Genomic DNA, 20,620 nt, shown 5'->3' with positions numbered 1-20,620 from the left:
CATCTCTCAACATCAAGATGACATGGTGTGATGTGCATTAGGCATCTCTCAATATCATGATGACATGGTATGATGTACATTAGACATCTCTCAACATCATGATGACATGGTGTGATGTGCATTAGGCATCTCTCAATATCATGATGACATGGTATGATGTGCATTAGGCATCTCTTAATATCATGATGAGATTGTGTGATGTGCATTAGGCATCCCTCAATACCATGATGACATGGTGTGATGTACATTAGGCATCTCTCAATATCATGATGATATGGTATGATGTGCATTAGACATCTCTCAACATCATGATGACATGGTGTGATGTGCATTAGGCATCTCTCAATATCATGATGACATGGTATGATGTGCATTAGGCATCTCTTAATATCATGATGAGATTGTGTGATGTGCATTAGGCATCCCTCAATATCATGATGACATGGTGTGATGTACATTAGGTATCTCTCAATATCATGACAACATGGTATGATGTACATTAGGCATCTCTTAATATCATGATGACATTGTGTGATGTGCATTAGGCATCTCTCAATATCATGATGACATGGTGTGATGTGCATTAGACATCTCTTAATATCATGATGACATGGTGTGATGTGCATTAGACATCTCTTAATATCATGATGACATTGTGTGATGTGCATTAGGCATCCCTCAATACCATGATGACATGGTGTGATGTACATTAGGCATCTCTCAATATCATGATGACATTGAGCAGCAGAGGGGGCGAACAGACCGAAACTATTTTCACAATAAACCCCTCCAGGAAACTATTCCTCGATAGAGGGCTTATTTCGACGAAATAAACCCTTCTATTCAGAATACAGGACAAAAAAAAATGTCCTTGAAAATGCTTTGTATTTCCGCTGATATAACGCGAGTTACTTCAATAAATCCGACTCGTATCCGACATAATTTCCACGGTGAGGTATCATCGAAAAATCAGGTGTAGTTTGCGCCCCCTCTGCTGCTCAAATCCATGCGGGGGAATTAAATCATGGACAAATAAATAATGGCAAATATTGGCGAATCTCGCGCATCTAGACTAGCACGAGAACGACTCGAAGCAATTAAAAAATTTATTCCTGTCCGTGATAGTGTTAGAGAAAAATTACAAGCAAGACAAGAAGCAAAAATCGAATTTGCAGCTGGCGCGGAAGAATTATTTAAACCCGTTACAACAGCTACACAAAAAGCCGCAGCAGCCGCTGAAAAGGCAATATGGGGTGATATTAAAGAGGAGGAGAGAGAAAAGTTGGGTATTATCCCGTTGACTCAAAAAATAGCAAAAAGAACGAAGCAAACAAAAAAGATTTTACGAGATCTTCCGGCTGATATAGTTGCAGCTCAGCCTCCACCCGTCGTTGAAGTCGCTGCAGCTCAACCTCTCCCCGTCGCTAAAGCTGATAGACCTAAACCAGCAAGGGGAATTGCTGAACTAACTGAGAGATTTAATCCGGGTTTTATTAAATTCCTTAAAAATACACCAGAAGAAAATTTACCTGAATCGATATTAGAGGGTTTACACAACAAAGAAAAAGTTTTAAACAAAAAATATAAGTCCACGGATGATTTTAGATTTGTTAAGTGGATGTATCGTATATACTACGACAAGAAAATTGTTAAATCTAAAGATTCAAAATTTTCATTACTTTTAGGCGCAGTGAAGAAACTTGAAAAAAATAGACAACAAGAATCTAGTAGACAACAAGAATCTAGTAGACAACAAAGATTTAGTGAACAACAAGAATCTAGTAGACAACAAGAATCTCTTCCCCCCTATTTACCGCCAGGAGGGGGGCGTCCAGATGAAGGCAATGATGATGTTCCCAAAGATCTTATTAAATCCTTCGAAATTACAGGTAGTGGTCTTGGTGGTCACATTACTTGCCCTGATAATATCGTCAATGACGTATCACGGTTGGAAGTTCTCATCGGAGGAAGACGTGCCGGAAACAACTCTCCGGAAATTATAAATGAAGCCGCAGATATCTGTCAGAGACTATTTCAGCGTGGCATCATGGATATCGGCATCTACCGGGGACTCATTGATGAACTCGCGGATGGTTACTACAGCGACTAGTAAATTTAGTTAGAGAAACAATAATTAAATAAAATGATACTACACGATTCTTTTCGCAGACCAAGAAGTGTCAGAGTAGTAAACTCACGATTACCAGTATACGAGGTTGTTTACGGAGATGGAGTCGGTGATGTTGTTAGGGATTTAGTCACAAGAATCGCTCCGAAAGCTGGACCGTTAGTAAAACAATTCGCGATGAAAGCCGCTGATGTTGTCAAGGATAAAGCCATTGGCACTGTTGGTAGTCTTGCCGGAAAAGCATTTCAATCAATCAAGGATCGACTAGCACAGCTGATACAAAAAAAAACCCCAGTCAAGAAGTCCGCGCCAGTAAAACTACCATCCACTGAAGCTATGCCGGCAAATGTTAGTAGCGTAGTAAATAAGGCCGTAAATCAGAAATTAGCTGAGATCGCAACAGCGGGAATTACCTCCAAAGCGTTGCAAGATAGTGTAACTGCTAATTTGATAGCTGGTAGTGGTTTCCGGTGACGATAACATTTTAATTAGACCATCACAAATAATAATAATGTTTGCACGAAAATCCAATGACGCGTTTGATATGTCCAAACCAGTACTTAAAGATGATTCTGTACGTGATTTTCAATATTATTCTTATGAAGCACGTAATCCTAACCAACGGGGAAGAATTGAACTACAGGTCCAGGATACAAGTAGATACTTCTTGCCCGCTGAGGCCTTCATCGAAGTTGAAGGTAGGCTTTTAAAGAATGATAACACTAACTACGGAATCGGCGACCGAGTTGGATTTGTTAACAACGGCATCATGGCGTTATTTAAATCCGCTATTTATATGATAGATGGAAAAGAAATTGAAACAATTCATGATAACGTCGATGTTGCCACAACAATTCTCGGGTTGGCGAGATACTCGGATGATTACACTAGATCAGCCGGACCATCAATGATGTTTGCAAAGGATATAACCGACAGCCCCGAGAACAGGAATGTAACAATGAATGCTGGTGGTACCGAAGTTGCATCGATGAACGAAAATTTTAATTTGGGTTTTGCAACACGTAGATCGATGTTAAGTGGAGATGAAGAGTTCTCAGGTGTGATTCCATTGTCTCACATCTTTGGATTCTGCAGAGATGTCCACAAGGTCATATTTGGTGCCAAACACACAGTTGTACTTGTGCGAAAACCTGATGATAATGACGCTATCTGGCGAGATGCTGCTGTTGCCCCTGGTCAAATAGTACTAACTAAACTGTGGTTGTGGATGCCAGTGTTGTCTCCGTCAATCACCGAAGAAGAACGACTGTTGTCTTTTATGAATACGGATGGTAAATCACTGCTATCCTGGAAAACAACAACCACAGACGTTATTCAAAGTGATCACGGCGGGTTGTTTACATGGCATATATCATCGCAACAAGGAGTATCAGCACCACGACATATTTTCATTGCATTTCAATACCGTGCTAGAATAGATAATCAGGAAAGAAATCCAATGGTATTTGATACACTTGGAGTTTCTGAAGTTTCGTTGAGAATAAATGGGCATCAGGAGCCATCTGAGGATATATTAATAGATTTCGAACATCATCGTGTCGCACGCGCGTATCATCGTCTGATGTCATTTATGGGGCGCGACCTTAATGTAGACACTGGCCTGCAAATATCACAGCGAGACTTTATGAGTTTATATCCGATTTATTACTTTTCGCTGGAACATCTTGATCTGGTTAAACAATCTGTTGTCGACCTACATTTCCGAGCTCGTGTAGGTGCTCCTGCCGGTGGTTATAGAGCGATTGCTGTCATACTCTCCGATAAAGCAATGCTGCTTGAAGGTGTTGGCGGACGAATGAGGGTCATCGACGCTCCAATCGAGAATATGTAACGCAATTAAAATCAAACTTAGGATATAATGTCATACAGTCATGTTAATGTCACCTTGACTTCCGGTCAAACGAAGAAATTGCAATCAAAGAACGCAAGCACGTGCGGGACATCAATAACACTAAAACGAGATCAGATTACTGGTGGTCCAAACAAGCTGTCGTTGACTAATACTCAGATTAAACATTTTAATAAGGCACTAACAGCAAAAACCGGTGTCCGACTTGATTTCTCTGCTGCAGCTATCAAGGACATGACTAAAACCGGTGGAATATTTCCCCTCATCCCAATACTAGCTGCTGCAATTCCAGGATTACTTGGCGCAGCGGCAAAAGCTGCAGCGTTAGGTGCAGTTGGAACCGCAGCTGGAATGGCACTAAAGAAGGCAACGGGAAAGGGATACAAGAAAAAAAAGGGGAGATCCACTCGCGGATCAGGGCTAAGACTACCAGGAACTCCACCATCATGGTATCCAAAAAAATTCTAACGCCGTTGAGCAATTTTGATTTACTCGATGCTGTTAAAAAATTGCGTATAAAACATTTTAGAGGAGTATTTATGCGAGATCAATTACCGACGCGGCCGAATAATCCAGAAACTGGCATTATCAATCTCGACAACAAAGATGGTCCGGGAACTCACTGGGTTGCTTACGCGATCGATCCACGTGGAATTATCTATTTCGATTCGTACGGTTTAGCACCGCCAGTTGAGTTTCTCAAGTATGTCCGCAGAGTGCCTCGCACTCTCAACAGCAGATTTTATAATGTTCCAGTGTGGCAGTCGACGCTACCAACACAAACATTAATTGATCCGCCCATTTGTGGAAACGAGGTTTTAAATGTTCTTGATGCAATCTCAAGAAATCCAGCAACTCCTCCGCATCGAGTAGTGTATGAATATACCGCATCGAGAAATGCTTAGCATTTTCATGCTCGCATTTGAAAAACAGCAATAAGAATAATGGTGGATATTTACGGAAGACCTTTCACAAGAAAAGTCAAACCTGGCACAGATGTTGATCTCTCAAAATATGCGACCAAAGATGAAGTCGATAATCTTTTGAATATAGCTGGAGTTGACCCAGATGAAGTTGCTATTTTTCAAGACAGGCAGGGAAAACTAAGAACGAGCAACATTAAGTGGAATGATATAATTCGCAGAGTTCTTGGAGCTACCAAGGATAACTTCGCCGCATTTAGTGATGGCGGCCGGATCAAGGACTCGAACATATCAATCGCAAGCATCAAAGACAGTATTGATAAAGGTGTTGATAAATGTGTGAAAAAAGCCGGTGACACGATGACAGGCGAACTCAGCATGAATGGAAACAAAATAACCGTACTCAGAGATCCAGCCTCGAACGACGATGCAGCAAACAAACAATACGTCGACGCGCAGTACAAACTCGTTGTTGACCTAGTCAGCGACAAAGTAACAAAATCCGGCGACGTAATGACCGGCGGACTTGACATGAGCGGCAACAAAATAACCGCGTTAGCAAATCCCGAATCCGACCAGGATGCGTCAAACAAACAATACGTGGACATCGTCAACGGTAAACTAAATACGCTGCGTGCAGAGTATGATGTTCACGTGGGCGCGTTTACAAGACTTCGAAGAAACTTCTCAAAAACTGATGAGGCCGTGGATAAGTTCTTTGGGGATCCTCCAGTCGTCGACACGAAACTTTCTGAAATCATACCAAATCTTACTAATAACGGCAACGATATCAATAAGATTAATACCCGGTTAGGTGTAGTCAGAACGGAAAAAAGTTTTTCAGATCAAGTTCAGATAATAGAAAATAACATTAACACGATCAAACAAACACAGCAGAATATAGTATCGGGTATTCCTGAGATCGTTAACAAAACCAGTTTGATTAAAGTTCCCACTGGAGTTACTCCCGGGCATATCACCAACATCGTATTCACGGTATCATCGGGATTCGCAACATGGTCACGACAAAATAGCACTATCAAATATACAGCAACAACCACCGGTGTTTACAGGTTGTCTGTGTTTTCAGCCGCTAAATTTGAAATCTTCACAACATATCCTTGGAGACATTCCACCGATAAGTATTCCGGGGTTGTAACCGTAATACTAAACAGCGGAACCGAGGAAACATTTATGCTTGAAGCCGCCGACGATACTTTAACAGCAACATCTTACTGGTTTTGTTTGGAATTCGTCGCTGCAACGCCTCAATTGGTTACCGCGTAATTGAAAATCGGCAGCGATTTTTAAATAAATGTCAACGTTGAAATCCGAAGGATTTCCAGATGCTCAACAATATCGATATAATCAAGTCCGTGAGTGGCAATCTGAGTTAAAAACTGTCATCGAAGTAACCAGTCAAAAAGTAAAAAAATACCGCAGACGCATAACAGTGTTAGACGTTATGGTTTATTCAGTATCCGCCGTTGTTGCATCCGCGGGAGTAATACTATCAGCGGTCACTCCAGTGACTGCAGTAGTCGCTGCCACGATCTCTGTTTCCGCTGCTACAGCAACAGCAGGAGTTTTCGGCATCATAGCAAAAAAAATATCCTCGTGTGCTAACACAAAATTACACGATTACACGACAAAATTAAATACAGCCACGACCGCATACCAGAAATTATCATCGCTGATATCATCATCGTTAGACGCGCAATCCAGCGACGCTGCGTTGATATCAGATTCTGAATTCAAACTAATGTCAGATGTGTACAATGACTATTTGAAAACTAAACAAATAAATAATGTCACTGATGGCAACGCCACAGGAACTGCTTCAGCAAATAGTCACAAACACAACACCGGTAAGGACCACAATGATCTCAGTGTCCTCGACGACACCAGAATTCAGCATTAATTTTCCAACTCCAATTCGTGTGAGCGAAATCGCATTAGCAAAGCTCAGTGCGTATCACAGCTGGCCCAATATCAGGTCGGCATCATTTGGCGGTCAGCAGCCGAATAATTCGTTTGTGTTCGGGAGACCCAGCGCGGACCCACAACAACGTGAACTTGAATGGGATACAATTACGCTACCCACTGGGAGTTATCAGATCGAAGAAATCAACAATGAGATACAACGCCAAATAAAACGAATCACCGGCAAGGAAGCCAAAATATCTGTGACCGCGCACGAACCAACGCTGTCTGCGGTCATTGAAATCTCAACACCGGAATACGCCGTGGATATTTATAGCAGCTCTCTTCGAACAGTATTAGGATGGCCACGAGAACGACCCGAGGTTGAACCGGGTCCACCAAAACCTGAAAAATCGGATTTCGAGACCACGAAGGAAGAACTACACGACCTCGTGTACGGCGAGCATTTATTATTTCCAGATCAATTACGATCAGGCCAAGCCCGGTTTTCAACATCAGATAGACACCCCTTGGATATAATATATACAGCTTTCGAAGACGGGAGATTCCGTGAATACCTTCCAGAAGACATAGAAGCTCATTTTTTTAATCCGATCAAACAAGCACATAAACAACAGCTAGACCTGTTGCGAGTATATTTTCAAGATTATATCTCTGATATAACAAAACCACGCACGAACATTATCACCACCATAGAAAAACTAAACAAACTCGTATCCACGATGGAATTTATGAATCAAAAAGTAATTCAGAATCTACTGGATCACAAAGGCGATTATGGAACCCAAAAAAGATCGAATTTTGCAGCCCGATTTGGTATTCCCGTGAAGGATATTTCAGATTTTAAACTTCCTGGATATAACGTGCACACACTGAGAAAATCAGTCCAGGATCTCATCGCGGAATCTTTCGAAGATATTTCTGCCACGTACACGCGAACAAAACCACAACCTGTTATTTTAAGACACGACAACAGTACAGCATCCGATGGCAGACACATCTCACCCGGGATCGTAAATATCACAGATGTTATTGCGGTCAATCTTGTATGTGACGTCATCGACGGTAGCTACAGCGCATCAGATACTACGACGGCCCAACAGGGGTTTATCCTGTATACGTTTACACCAAAAGACCCCCCTGGTTTTCTGATTGTGCAAGAACCAATCAATGTGGTCTATCTGCGGTGTAATAATCCGTGGTTGTCAACGATAAATTTCAAACTCGTCGACCAACGGGGGGGGGGTTGTTGGACCTGCGTGGCGAGACTGTCTCCGTGAACTTACTGGTGAAGTCCTGAAACTCTTCGAGTTTCCACGCTCATGCAAAGCGTTTCTCCGGAAGTCCAAGGGACTTCTCATGCTAGCATGAGAAACTCTTCGAGTTTCCACGCTCACGCATTTAAAAAAAAACAGTTGTATATAATGTGTGAATACATTCACGCACGAGTTCATATTCATGATAAGCAAATTCTTCACGAGGCAATAAAAACCGCATTTGGAAACGCTAGCATGAGAAGTCCCTTGGACTTCCGTGGAAACTCAAAGAGTCAGCCCCCTAGGGTTTCCCTAGGGGAACAGTATTTCCCCGTTAAAATAATCGTTGACGTGTATGGTGACGAAGACTTCTTGTTAACGTCGTCACAATTAACACAGCTACAGCAAAATCATATGATCACAGCTTGGTGTCAACGAGAACAGATTATGAACTATTCTCATTGTTGTATTGATGTTGAAACGCTTAAGCAAATCCTGGAAGTCTAAGGACTTCTCATGTAAAACATTTCGAAAACTCTTTGAGTTTCACACTCTGAAAACGCCCTTGAGAAGTCCTTTGGACTTCCAGAGAAACTCGAAGAGTTTCCACGCTCGGGCAAAAAAAATAATACACTTTTTTTTTACCGTGGAAATGTGCTTTACACTTAAGCGGGGGGGCTAGCGTTTCTCAGGTTCTACTTTCACTTTGTGCTGTGAGTCACACGCGGCGGTTTATACTTCCTTGTCGGCCTCGTAGTCACAAATACTAGTATTTTCGTCAGAAATGCAAGGCATTTCCGTGTCTAGATTCTTTATATAACCTTTTAACCGTCTCACCCTGGTGCTAATTAATTTTCGAGTCTCATACTCGCTTGACAATACAAGACGAATCTTCTCAACTGCACGGCACAGTGGAATAAATTCAGATACCTGATTTTCAGTTATCCCGGCAAGTGATCTGTAAATGCGATCTTGCAAACCCTTAATGAACCTATAACACGCGGGGAGATTGTTCTTCCCCGATTGTGATAGCTCATTCAAGGATTCAAAATCTGACATAATTGTTTCAGTGTCTAGTAAAATATTAAAACCTCGCTGTTGTAATTCTTTAATTTCAACAAGTATGGTATTTATATTTTCGTGATTCATATTATTATATATTTTTATATTTTTAAATGCATGAAAAATGCTTTGCATGAGCGTGGAAACTCGAAGAGTTTCTCGTGCTAGCATCACCAAAAACAAAAATAAACAGATAGATGATGAGCGGTTATCACTTACTGGGTACTCTTCACCGGCCTACGGTTCTTTCATGAGTCCTTTGTTAGGATTTTTTTTTCTTGGTCTTATATTAGACCTTCGTGTTGTGATTTTTCCCTTAGGCACCTCATGTTACCGTTTATTTTTGGCCAACACTCTTTCTGAATGTTTCTATTGGTGGGCACCCAGGTGACGTAGAGCTTTATGCATCCATCTATCTGTTTATTTTTGGGGGTCTCACCCCATGAGGAACTTCTAGATCGTCAAATAACGGTCTAGAAGCTCGGGAGGGACGATACAACACAGAAGAACCTTTACCTCTGATTCGAGTATGACAGCAAGTAAAGGCACAATGAACATGTAATCTTATCCTAACTTATCCTAAGACCTTATCCTATGACGACACAAACATACACAGGAGGGTCATTTTCTACGATCAGCAGCAGAGCAAAACCATCCATTGAATCGACCATTGGATGGTGCACAAAAGACACCCGCCATTGGCGGATTTAATTTATGGTTTTGCTTGCGCTGCTGACTTTCGATCGACCCAAAGGTCTTAGGGAGCGATTTCGTATATAACCCAACTGTTACTTGCGAGTTGGAAATTCGCTCTAGCAGTGGGCGGGACTTGTTTAAAATATTTTAATTGTATGTTTTCTCGAGCGCGGTCATATAACAAGCACAGAAGAGCAAAACAGTCGGATATATTCAGTAAAACGAGGATATTGTTTGTAAAAAAATATATATTCTACGGTAAATAAATGATTACATGTTATGAACTCGATAAAATATTTTATCAAGGTGGCTTTCTCAGGGGAGCAAATCCTCTTACGACGACAACTCTGCAAAGCGTTACACACTCGTGGAGGAGTTATCGTCGTTTGTGTCAACGATAAGAGTTATATAACAGAATGAAATCTTCTGTTTGAGCTTCTTTGAAAATGCTGTTTTGTGGATCCCATCTGCGACATGCTGTACAACAGGTGAACAAATACCGAAATACCTACCGGCGGCGTTTATTGACTGGAATACAATTTCTTCACCGGTTGCGTTTATAGATTTAATAGCTCTTCTTGCAACTGTTTTACAACGCCCTGTGTTACCCAGTAGGCAGTTCTTGCTCTGAGTGACCACGCGAAGATTGTTTATAGAGTTATCAAGTATGTTACCGTTAATGTGATCAATGACAAAACCCTTAGGGATCACTCCAAAGAAACATTCGTAAATAAAACGATGACATAAATACCTCTTTGAGCACGTGGCAGTAAATCTTAAATAACCAGCATTATCAACTGTACCAACTTGTTTCCTCAGCCTGTAGTTTCTCACTATGCCATCTCGGTTTGCCTCATAATTTGGAATAGTTGGATGTGCAACAAATTCTTGTTCGGGAACAAATTCTTGTTCGGGGACGAATTCTTGATTCATTATACTATAAGCAAATCATTTGTCTAATTCATAATTTGTCTGAAAACTTATTTATGTAATCACGCTCCGAGAACGTGTTCGAGTCTGGATTTTTTTTATCATAATACCGTTTTAGTTCTCGATAGCGTTTTCCCCCACACGCTGAACATAATTGAGTTTTTCCTCGTACTCCAATGCCGCATCTGATACACGGTATCGGTCCTAGACTCCCACCGCGGACCTGTTGAGCATGTTGTCCACAGTATTCGCCTCTGCAACGTTTGCTACACGGCGCTGATAAATTTAGTTTAATCCACTTGCATTGGTGCATATAATATATTTGTCTATTTAAATACTTGTCTTAATTATAATAATGAGTTTTGAAAGACTATCCAGAATAAAACCTGGAAATCTCCAATTTCCCCGAGGTCGATTCGATCTTGACCGGTTAACCGGTGATGTACGACGACGAGAACTCGCAGCGGTAATTGGTGTTATCAAGAACGCCAAAGAAGAGTTTCGTCGTGATGGTGCCGCACATGTGTGGTCTTCGTATAAAATCATTTCTGAAAATGCCATCATTGATGGTACCATGAACGATACAATCGCGCGTAGTATAATTGAGTATCTCGACGATAGAAGATATTTCATACAGATAAAATTTATCGTTGGCGTCGACGACACGGAAACAGGTGAAACAACATGGATTATCAGAGACAAACTAGACCCTATTCTTGATGCCCGACGGGGAAAAACCGTCGTCGTAACCAAAGACTCAAACCCGGGAGTACTTGTTGGGATTGATACACCGTATTATGCCAGAGCGTATCCTGTGACCGCAGTCATTTATGGAATTTATCCGATGAAGAAACCACGCGTTGATAAACTCAAACCGATGAAGATGTCAGAGTCATTGATAAAATCCCCAGGGTTGAATTGTGTAGCCGAGCGAGTAATGGAACATTTTAAAAATGCCGCGCGAGGAAACGGCCTAACACCGCTAAGACAGACTAAAATAACAGCGTGGGCGGCAAAAGTAGTGGATGAAGGAGCGTCAATAAATGATGTTGCCGAGCTCGAACGATTACTAAAATTTCCTATAACGGTTTCATCGTTGACCGGTGAGGTATTGTACAAGAGTAAATATGATTCCCGTGGAGCACCAATAACTATTATCGATCATAACAGTCACGCCTGGACTGACTCGGTTAGGATATTTCCTCGAGACCGTGTTGTAAAGTATTATCCGGAATTGGAAAATGCTAGCATGGGAACCACTAGTGGTGAAACTCGAAGAGTTTCCATGTTTGATTTTATTTATCATATAAGTAAAACCGATCCAGTGTCGGTGTGGTTATTCCGAAGTGACCTCGAGGGTGAGTTTGATCAGTTTGTGAAACCCAACGGGGAGGTATACAGAACGGCGGCATTACATCACGAAATGAAAAAACTCGCAGAAAAATATCATGCGACGAACACTGATACGTTACTGACGCAGTGTTTTACTGTCCCGGGTGTTGTCACGCATATAGCCCGAGAACGAAATTCATGGAGACCAACCCCGAAGAGTTTTCTCGAGGATATTCAACAGAGCTGTATCGAATACGGACACGGTGGTTTGTGGAATACCCAGTATGATCACCGCGATATGATATCCGTGGATATGACGGCGTGTTATCCAGGAAGTTTTCTTGGGCGGGGAGAATGTAGTGAGTATTTTAAACGGTTTGGTCATATTACAAGCTCGATGACAAGAGTTGCCATAAACGGACCATTGCCTGATTTTGACCTGACCGGGGTTGCTTGTGTGTCGTCGTTTAAACTCGCTACGGGTTTACATCCTATGTGTTATGCTTGGTTTGGCAGACATTTCGTTGAGAAGCGATGGGCCCCAATAGTGTTATTGCGATACATGCTTGACAGTCGAATACTGCTGTCGCTGACGGTCAGTGAAGCGATTATATGTTATTGTCGTCAAACCGAAGTTTGGTTGCCAACTCCGCAAGTCACCGTAGAAATTGAAAATTTCCGAGAATATCCAGAATCGTTTATCGACACTATCATCGAAAGAACTCCCCGAACTGATGAAAGCACCGCAAAAGATCTAGGACGAAGAATAATAGGAAAATTTACTCAAGGTGGAGCGTATGATCATAAACTACATCATAGTCGATTAATCATGGACGAGGCCGAATTGGATCTTATTGTCGCTGATGCCGCCACGAATAATACGTTTTGTACCCGCGAAGATGTGTTTCTGTCAAACGGGGAAAAATTAGGAACTGTTGTTAGTTACACCGACGGAGAATCATCTCAGTACACACATTTGAGATCTTCGATGCTAGCTTATGTATCAATAAACCTATTGTCGATGATTAATAGGTTTCCCGTTGACGCAGTGAGAGTTGCAACGGATTCATTCTATATCGATAAAAAACACTTAGCGGCGTTAAATAAGGTTATACCGAATGATCCATCGTGGGGTTCATGGAGAATAAAAAATGAAATGTTGCATGGATATTGTGAATCGGCTGATGTTGAAATCGAGGATGAATATCGCGGCGCAGAAATATCTGGGAAATTTTCAATTTCTACGACAACTTCGCTGCCGCCGGTGCACGATCCTGTTGTGAGACATAGAACAGTTTATCTCAACGGGGCTGGTGGTTCCGGTAAGACAACTCGCGCGATAGAATTATTTAGAAACTCTGACATGATTGTGCTAACACCCACACATAGACTTGCCAGGGAGATGAGACAACGGGATGTTAACGCGTGTACGTATCACAGTTTTTTCAAATACAGCGGCGGCACGTGGACACCTACGCGAATGGGAACGAAATATATCCCTGGAATAATCATCTGGGATGAGATAGACACTGTGCCGTTGGATACATTAAAACAGGTTCTGGATTGGTTGCTAAAGAAAAATACCGCAGTGGTGATGTGCGGCGATCATGGTCAACCACCGCCATTTACAGGTGAATCTCCACACACGTGGCTGAAAACTTTTGTAGATTATTATGAGGAAATAACTAACGATGTTAGAGCACTCGATGAAACGCTGAAAGAGTTTAAGGCGTTGATCAGGCTACAAACCAATAAAGTCCAGTGTGAGATAATGCGTGAAATAATTCCAGAGACTTCGCTGAGCGACTTTTGGGAAACGTGGAAACCAGGTGATTTAATTGTGGCAAGTAGAAAGATAGTCAGGGACACACTTCAGCAGCGGTTATTTCAGTTACATCAGAAGAAATTTCCAATGCTGGTAGTGCCGTTGTGTTATAGACCAGCTGATACGCGATTGCAGAATACCGACGTTGATATTCCAGGGCGCCTGACTGCGGCGGGTCCGGAGAAACAGAATTTAGTATTAAATGATATTGTCACAGTTGATATTGATGCTGTTGAACAGGCACTGAAAATGAGCAAATCCCCGTGGACGCTAGGATACGCTATGACCATCCACAGTTCGCAGGGACTAACTATTTCAGATACAACAGTTTGGATTGTTGATGATCGCATCGAGTGGTCAAATTTAGTTTATTTAGCCGTGTCAAGAGTAAGAAGGATAGCTCAGTTACGAAGAATTGTATTAGATGATGTTATCAACGACAGCATCAACAGCTCAATCGCTGATGATACAATAAGAAAGAAATTAGCCGGTTACAAACAGAGCGACAAAAAAAATGGCAACGAGTTTGATCTCGACGAAACATTTATTATACAATTACAACAACAGCAGAATAATCACTGCGCGAGTTGTAATTGTTTATTGCTGTGGCAGTATTCGAAAAATAATCCAAGGCAATTTACCGTAGATAGAATAGATAGTAATCGCGGTCATACGCGTGAAAATGTGATGTTGACCTGTCTTGAGTGTAATCGACGCAGAGGTGCTGCTGCAGTTATTTAAGTGATCGAGGTGGTAATTGTGTATCCGTGGGAATCACCTGAAGTTGCTCGCGTTTAAATCCGCGTTGAGGAGCAGTCGAATCTAATCTGTAGATGGGAGGTCTGCCGGTTGATCTGGTTATGCTGGATATCTTATGTGTAGTAACACTCCATGTGGGATCGGTTGCTCTTTTTTTTCCTCCTTCTAGTTCGCCTGGTTCGTATAAATACCTAACGGTGACATTACCCGCTAGCGTCGTTGGCTGCGTTGAAACATGTCCGTGAATCACTTTAGTGATCGGGGGTATATATTTTTTTGTGATTGCATTTACAGGCCTCATGTTTGTTGTTCTGGTAATTTCATTATTCAGTGCGGCTATCACGTTTGGCAGTCTTGCAACCCATTCACGAGATCTCGTATCGTAAATGAATTCCCTCGCGTACTGGTATCCGAATAATCTCTCAGCGAGTGTTCTATTAAATCGCTCAACAATTGCCTGATCCCGATGAATTTCAGTATGCCCTCGTCGTATAACAACGTTATGCTGCTTTGTCAGTGATGATACCGCGCCCTGAAATTCCTTGCCAGGATCAACTTGTAATAATCGTGGCCAGTTTAGAGGTCCTCGTTGATAAATTCGTTTAAACGCAGAGGCGACTTCGGACGCTGTTTTAGTCGCTAACGGTTCTGCTTCTTTGTATCTACTAGCAACATCAACTACTGTTAGCGCGTATTTGTATATTTTTCTACGGACAGTATCATGAGGCAGGAATAGTATGTCAGCCTGATGAACTTCATTGGGCACACTAACATCAAAATGTGCAAAGTTGATTTGTCGAGGTGGTGGTAGGTAGATTTGCCATATTGCTTGTTTTGACAGCCATTTTTTGGCAACCTCGCGTGTTACTGATGCCGCGTTGGCGAGTTTATTAATTGCTGAGTTACCTCTCCAATATCCGATTGGGGAATAATAAATCGCTTGCATGGAAACACTAGCGTTGGAAGTCCTTGGACTTGTCTGCATCGTTATTAATTATCCAGCGCCTAATGCTAATTTAGATTTCATCGCTGATCTTATTAACCAATTAGCGAGTGACTCCTTAAATGATTTATTTTTTATGGCGCTTAGTGCATGAATTAATTTCACATCCGCGATATGCCTGTCTTGCAGATCTTTACTTCGATAAGCAACATCATGCATGTGACACGCTGCGTCGATAGCGTTTATCGGATACTCTCCCGGTTTTGGTTTAGATTGTTCATCAAGTCTGATATCTAGTCGTGTCCCTGGACCGCAGTAATTGTATCCTGGGAGATGTTTTTCTCCGGGATATTTTCCCCAAGGGGTACCTGGAAGTCGTCCGAGGGTTGCTGCGATGTCACCTCCGCTGACTTTGTCAGGCTTTTTTTTTGAAATCTAAATTTTTTTGTGCCACATCGCGCACACTTACCAGAAAGTGCTTGTCTGTTATTTTTTGTTGTAATGGTTGTTAGATCATTCGTAGGGGTTTGTGCCTTACACTTCACACAATATAGATCCATAATTATTATTCCTTATATACAAATGGAGATCACTGATTTTTCTGCGACGCGAAGGAAAGAACCAGTCAAGCATAATTCCGCGCTACCAAATTCTATCAGAATGATCATCATAGGACCGTCAGGATCAGGTAAAACACAGCTGTTGCTGAACATGATAATGAAGTGGATGAAATGGGACAAACTATACTTGATAGCTCCGTCTGTGGATGATCAACGTTGTTATGATGTTATAAAAGATTTTAATGAGAGTGCAAAAGCGCTGAGTGAAGACGGCGAGGATGTTGTTGAATTTATAACTGATATTGAAGAAGCTCCGTCCGTGGAAGACCTTAACGGGGAAATAAATAACCTAGTAGTGTATGATGATGTGATGCTGGACAAGCAAAAAAATCCTGCAAGAATATTTTCACGAGGTCGTCATAAAAACACTGATGTGATTTATGTTACTCAGCGTTATACACAAATTCCAAAAGTAATCAGGGATAACTGTAATCTTCTTGCGGTGTTTAATGGAGTTGATGTTCACACGCTGAGAAATATTCATCAAACCTGGTGTAGCGGCGATATGGATATTAATAAATTCAAAAATTTCTTTAGTCGCGCTCAAAGAACCCCGCATGGATTTGTGACAATAAATTTACACGACCCGCGGACACGATACCGCGTCGGCCTTGATACACTATTTGCGACATAAAAATGTTTTCTTGGAAACTCATTTCGTAGAGCAGCAGAGGGGGCGCAAACTACACCTGATTTTTCGATGATACCTCACCGTGGAAATTATGTCGGATACGAGTCGGATTTATTGAAGTAACTCGCGTTATATCAGCGGAAATACAAAGCATTTTCAAGGACATTTTTTTTTGTCCTGTATTCTGAATAGAAGGGTTTATTTCGTCGAAATAAGCCCTCTATCGAGGAATAGTTTCCTGGAGGGGTTTATTGTGAAAATAGTTTCGGTCTGTTCGCCCCCTCTGCTGCTCATTGTGTGATGTGCATTAGGCATCCCTCAATATCATGATGACATGGTGTGATGTGCATTAGGCATCTCTTAATATCATGATGACACTGTGTGATGTACATTAGGCATCTCACAATATCATGATGACATTGTGTGATGTACATTAGGCATCTCTCAATATCATGATGACATTGTGTGATGTGCATTAGGCATTCCTCAATATCATGATGACATGGTGCGATGTGCATTAGGCATCTCTTAATATCATGATGACATGGTGTGATGTGCATTAGGCATCCCTCAATATCATGATGACATGGTATGATGTGCATTTAGGCATCCCTCAAAATCATGATGACACTGTGTGATGTATATTAGGCACCTCCCAACATCATGTTAACATGGTGTGTTGCTGGTTAGGGCATCCCTCGACATCAAGAGTCACTTCACTTTTTCAATTTTCAAGCTTCTGGAGTCATTGATCTTTGCATGAATCCTTGTAATATCTTCTTCCAAAGTCTTAGTTTTAGAGGCCTCCCTAGCATCTGTTCAATTTCCATATAAACCATACAGAAAACTTGCTACAACATACACTTCCTGCCTAATTGCTATCACATTAGACTTTCCACTTTGTGCTATCACATTAGACTATAGCCTAACTTCTGTCATATTAGAGTGGTGCATCAGTCAGTAGAAAACATTTTGTTTGAGTAACTAACAAATACAGTAAGTAAATATTCATGGCTATCAGCTTTTGAGTCATACACATGAAGAATTGTAATGTTCGGGTTTGATTGTCAGAGGTTGCTAGTCGACCTTCATACATGAAGTCATTTCTGGAGTTTGATCTAGATTCAGGGCACATATCACCTTTGTCATCATTTTATCGGTGTGTCTACTCATTAATACACAGTAAATTATTAAGCAGCTAAGTTTAGTGACAGTTTATTGATATACCCAATAGTTACTATTAAACTGTGAGGAAATGAATCTTTGAATTTATTATCATTTATACTTTATATACTGCTAATCAGCTATCTTACCATTTCATCATATCCGTACTAGAGACGGAGATAAGAAATCCTGTTTTTCAAATGGTTTATATTATTGAAAAGTTAAATTTAATCATAAGCAACATTTGCTTCTTGGAAGCTTTTAATTCATTTTATCAGACTGGATTCGGACTATTTCAGGTGAACATTGAAGGCCTACTGTATTCTGACTTGGAGTTATATTCCCCTGCAAATAAGAAAAGTAAGCTGATAATTCGAGGTACAGAGAACGGCATGGAGTATGTCAAAATAGCATATGGCAAGAAAGGAGAACCACTTCCTGATAGTGATGATGAAACACAGATAGCATATGGCAAGAAAGGAGAACAACTTCCTGATAGTGATGATGAAACACAGATAGCTTATGGCAAGAAAGGAGAACCACTTCCTGATAGTGATGATGAAACACAGATAGCATATGGCAAGAAAAGAGAACAACTTCCTGATAGTGATGATGAAACACAGATAGCATATGGCAAGACAGGAGAACCATTTCCTGATAGTGATGGTGAAACAGAAAACTGCTGAAAAGAAGTAAACAAATGAAGGAATGGGAGCTGAAGAAAACTATTATTTCTTTCATAAAAACACTACAGATAGGGAACATATGCCATTTATTCTTCTTTTGTGTGACTCATCATTGGAATAATGTACTGCTGTATGATTGTTTAAACTGCAGTGAGCTAAAAGTGATAAAAATATAAAGGCTGTTTTTTGTATGTTGTAGAAAGCACTTTTAGTTTTTTTGTTAGTAACTTGTATGCTCCAAAAGGTATTGCTGTCTTTTATCAAAGTCATAGATTAAAGTTTTAGCTAGATCTTAACAAAATTAATTTAATTTCAGCTAGAGAAAACTGTAATTAAGGTATTTTATAAATTAGCAAACAGATAAATTGTTGATGATCTGGGACACTAGCTCACTTTCTTATGTGCAGATAATGTGTGATTTCCATTTGTTATGGCCAATGTACAAAGCTAAATTAATCATTATTGACATGGCAGAAAAACCAAACTATATATATATATTATGTAATATATCATACGCAATCCTACATTTGATAGAATTCCTTGATGTGCTTTGTAATATAATGTGTTTAATTTATTCTTCTTTATATGAATCACAGGAAATATAATGTTTAGTTATTTTTCATCATCAAAGACAGCAAATACAATTCTTAGCGAATTGTGTTCAGTTGACAAGTACAGCAAATACAATGATTAGTTAGTTTTTAATCATCAGACACAATGCAATGTTTAGTGATTTGTGTTCAGTTGTCAAGCACAGTAAATGCAATACTTAGCGATTTTTAGGAACTACAACTTTAATTATTATACTGTTTTCACTAATTATACTGACTGCAATGTAAAGTGACATTATTATTTCTGCAATAGCGGTAAGTTCATTTCATATCCCTGGAAGTGACAATAAAAATATACTGGTACCTTTTCAGTTTCATCTTGAAATGGTCTATAAGTTTCAAAAATATACTCATAGTTTTTAATTACTTCTTGGAATGGGATAAACTCCTTTGAATTAAAAATATGCTAATCATAATTAACATTAATGTAGCAGTCTGTGTGCCATAGATACAGTATATACACCTGATGACTTTAGGTCATTATTACCTTTAATGTAACAGGTAGTGTGCCATAGATAACATAAATACCCTTAACGTAACAGGTTATGTGCCCTAGATACAATATAGACACCTGATGACTTTAGGTCATCATTACCTTTAATGTAACAGGTATTATGCAACAGATAACATATACCCCCGATGACTGTAATGTCATCATTGCCTGTAACAAGATATGCATCAGGTGTATTATGTATAATTTATGGTACTCTTGCGACACTAGGTTAAAAAAAAATTGCGGTCAGATGTATTGCAATATTTAAAAATGTGAGAGATCTATTGAAATGAGAGATTTATTGAAATGTGAGATCTATTCAAATGAGAGTTCTATTCAAATGAGCAAAGGAGTCCATTAATAAAAGCTACTCTTAAAAGGATCATAGTTAGGCTGAACTACTCTAGAAATGTACATTAGCTTGAAAAAAGGCTGAACTACTCTAAAAATGTACATATGCTTGAGGAAAAATAAATCTTTTCATTCATAAAATTGTATTTATGAGATTTTTTGAACTAATATTTTATTAGTGTAAATGAAGCCTATTGTGAAATTCCTCAATACATTAAGTTTCTTGCCTCACCTCTGCACAGATGCTAAACAGAACCTATTTTTATATGCATGCTATGTCCTGACATTATCCATTTATACTTCGCCCTGTTCCCTGTTTTATTTCTTCACAATGACTCAAGTTCTCAACCATCAAATATTACCAAACTTTGCAGATGGCTTGCACTTGGAGTAAGG

The 20,620-nt window shown here is 40.3% G+C and overlaps 1 protein-coding gene across 3 annotated transcripts in view; it reads left to right on the top strand.

The window, feature by feature from the left end:
* LOC149802456 (immunoglobulin superfamily member 10-like) overlaps window positions 1-20,365 on the top strand; it is a 163,232-nt gene extending 142,867 nt beyond the window's left edge. For all 3 annotated transcript variants that reach the window (XM_089951690.1, XM_089951689.1, XM_089951688.1), the window contains one exon: window positions 18,383-20,365. In XM_089951690.1, the coding sequence (XP_089807816.1) occupies window positions 18,383-18,769 (387 nt within the window). In that variant the 3' untranslated portion in view covers window positions 18,770-20,365. The remainder of the gene's footprint in view (window positions 1-18,382) is intronic.
* Window positions 20,366-20,620: the final 255 nt, after the last annotated feature.

This window comes from Sinohyriopsis cumingii, chromosome 3, assembly GCF_028554795.1.
Source record: "Sinohyriopsis cumingii isolate HCF-2022 chromosome 3, ASM2855479v2, whole genome shotgun sequence".
NCBI lineage: Eukaryota > Metazoa > Mollusca > Bivalvia > Unionida > Unionidae > Sinohyriopsis > Sinohyriopsis cumingii.
Note: the sequence above shows the minus strand (reverse complement) of the source record. Positions and strands in the feature narration are given on the sequence as shown.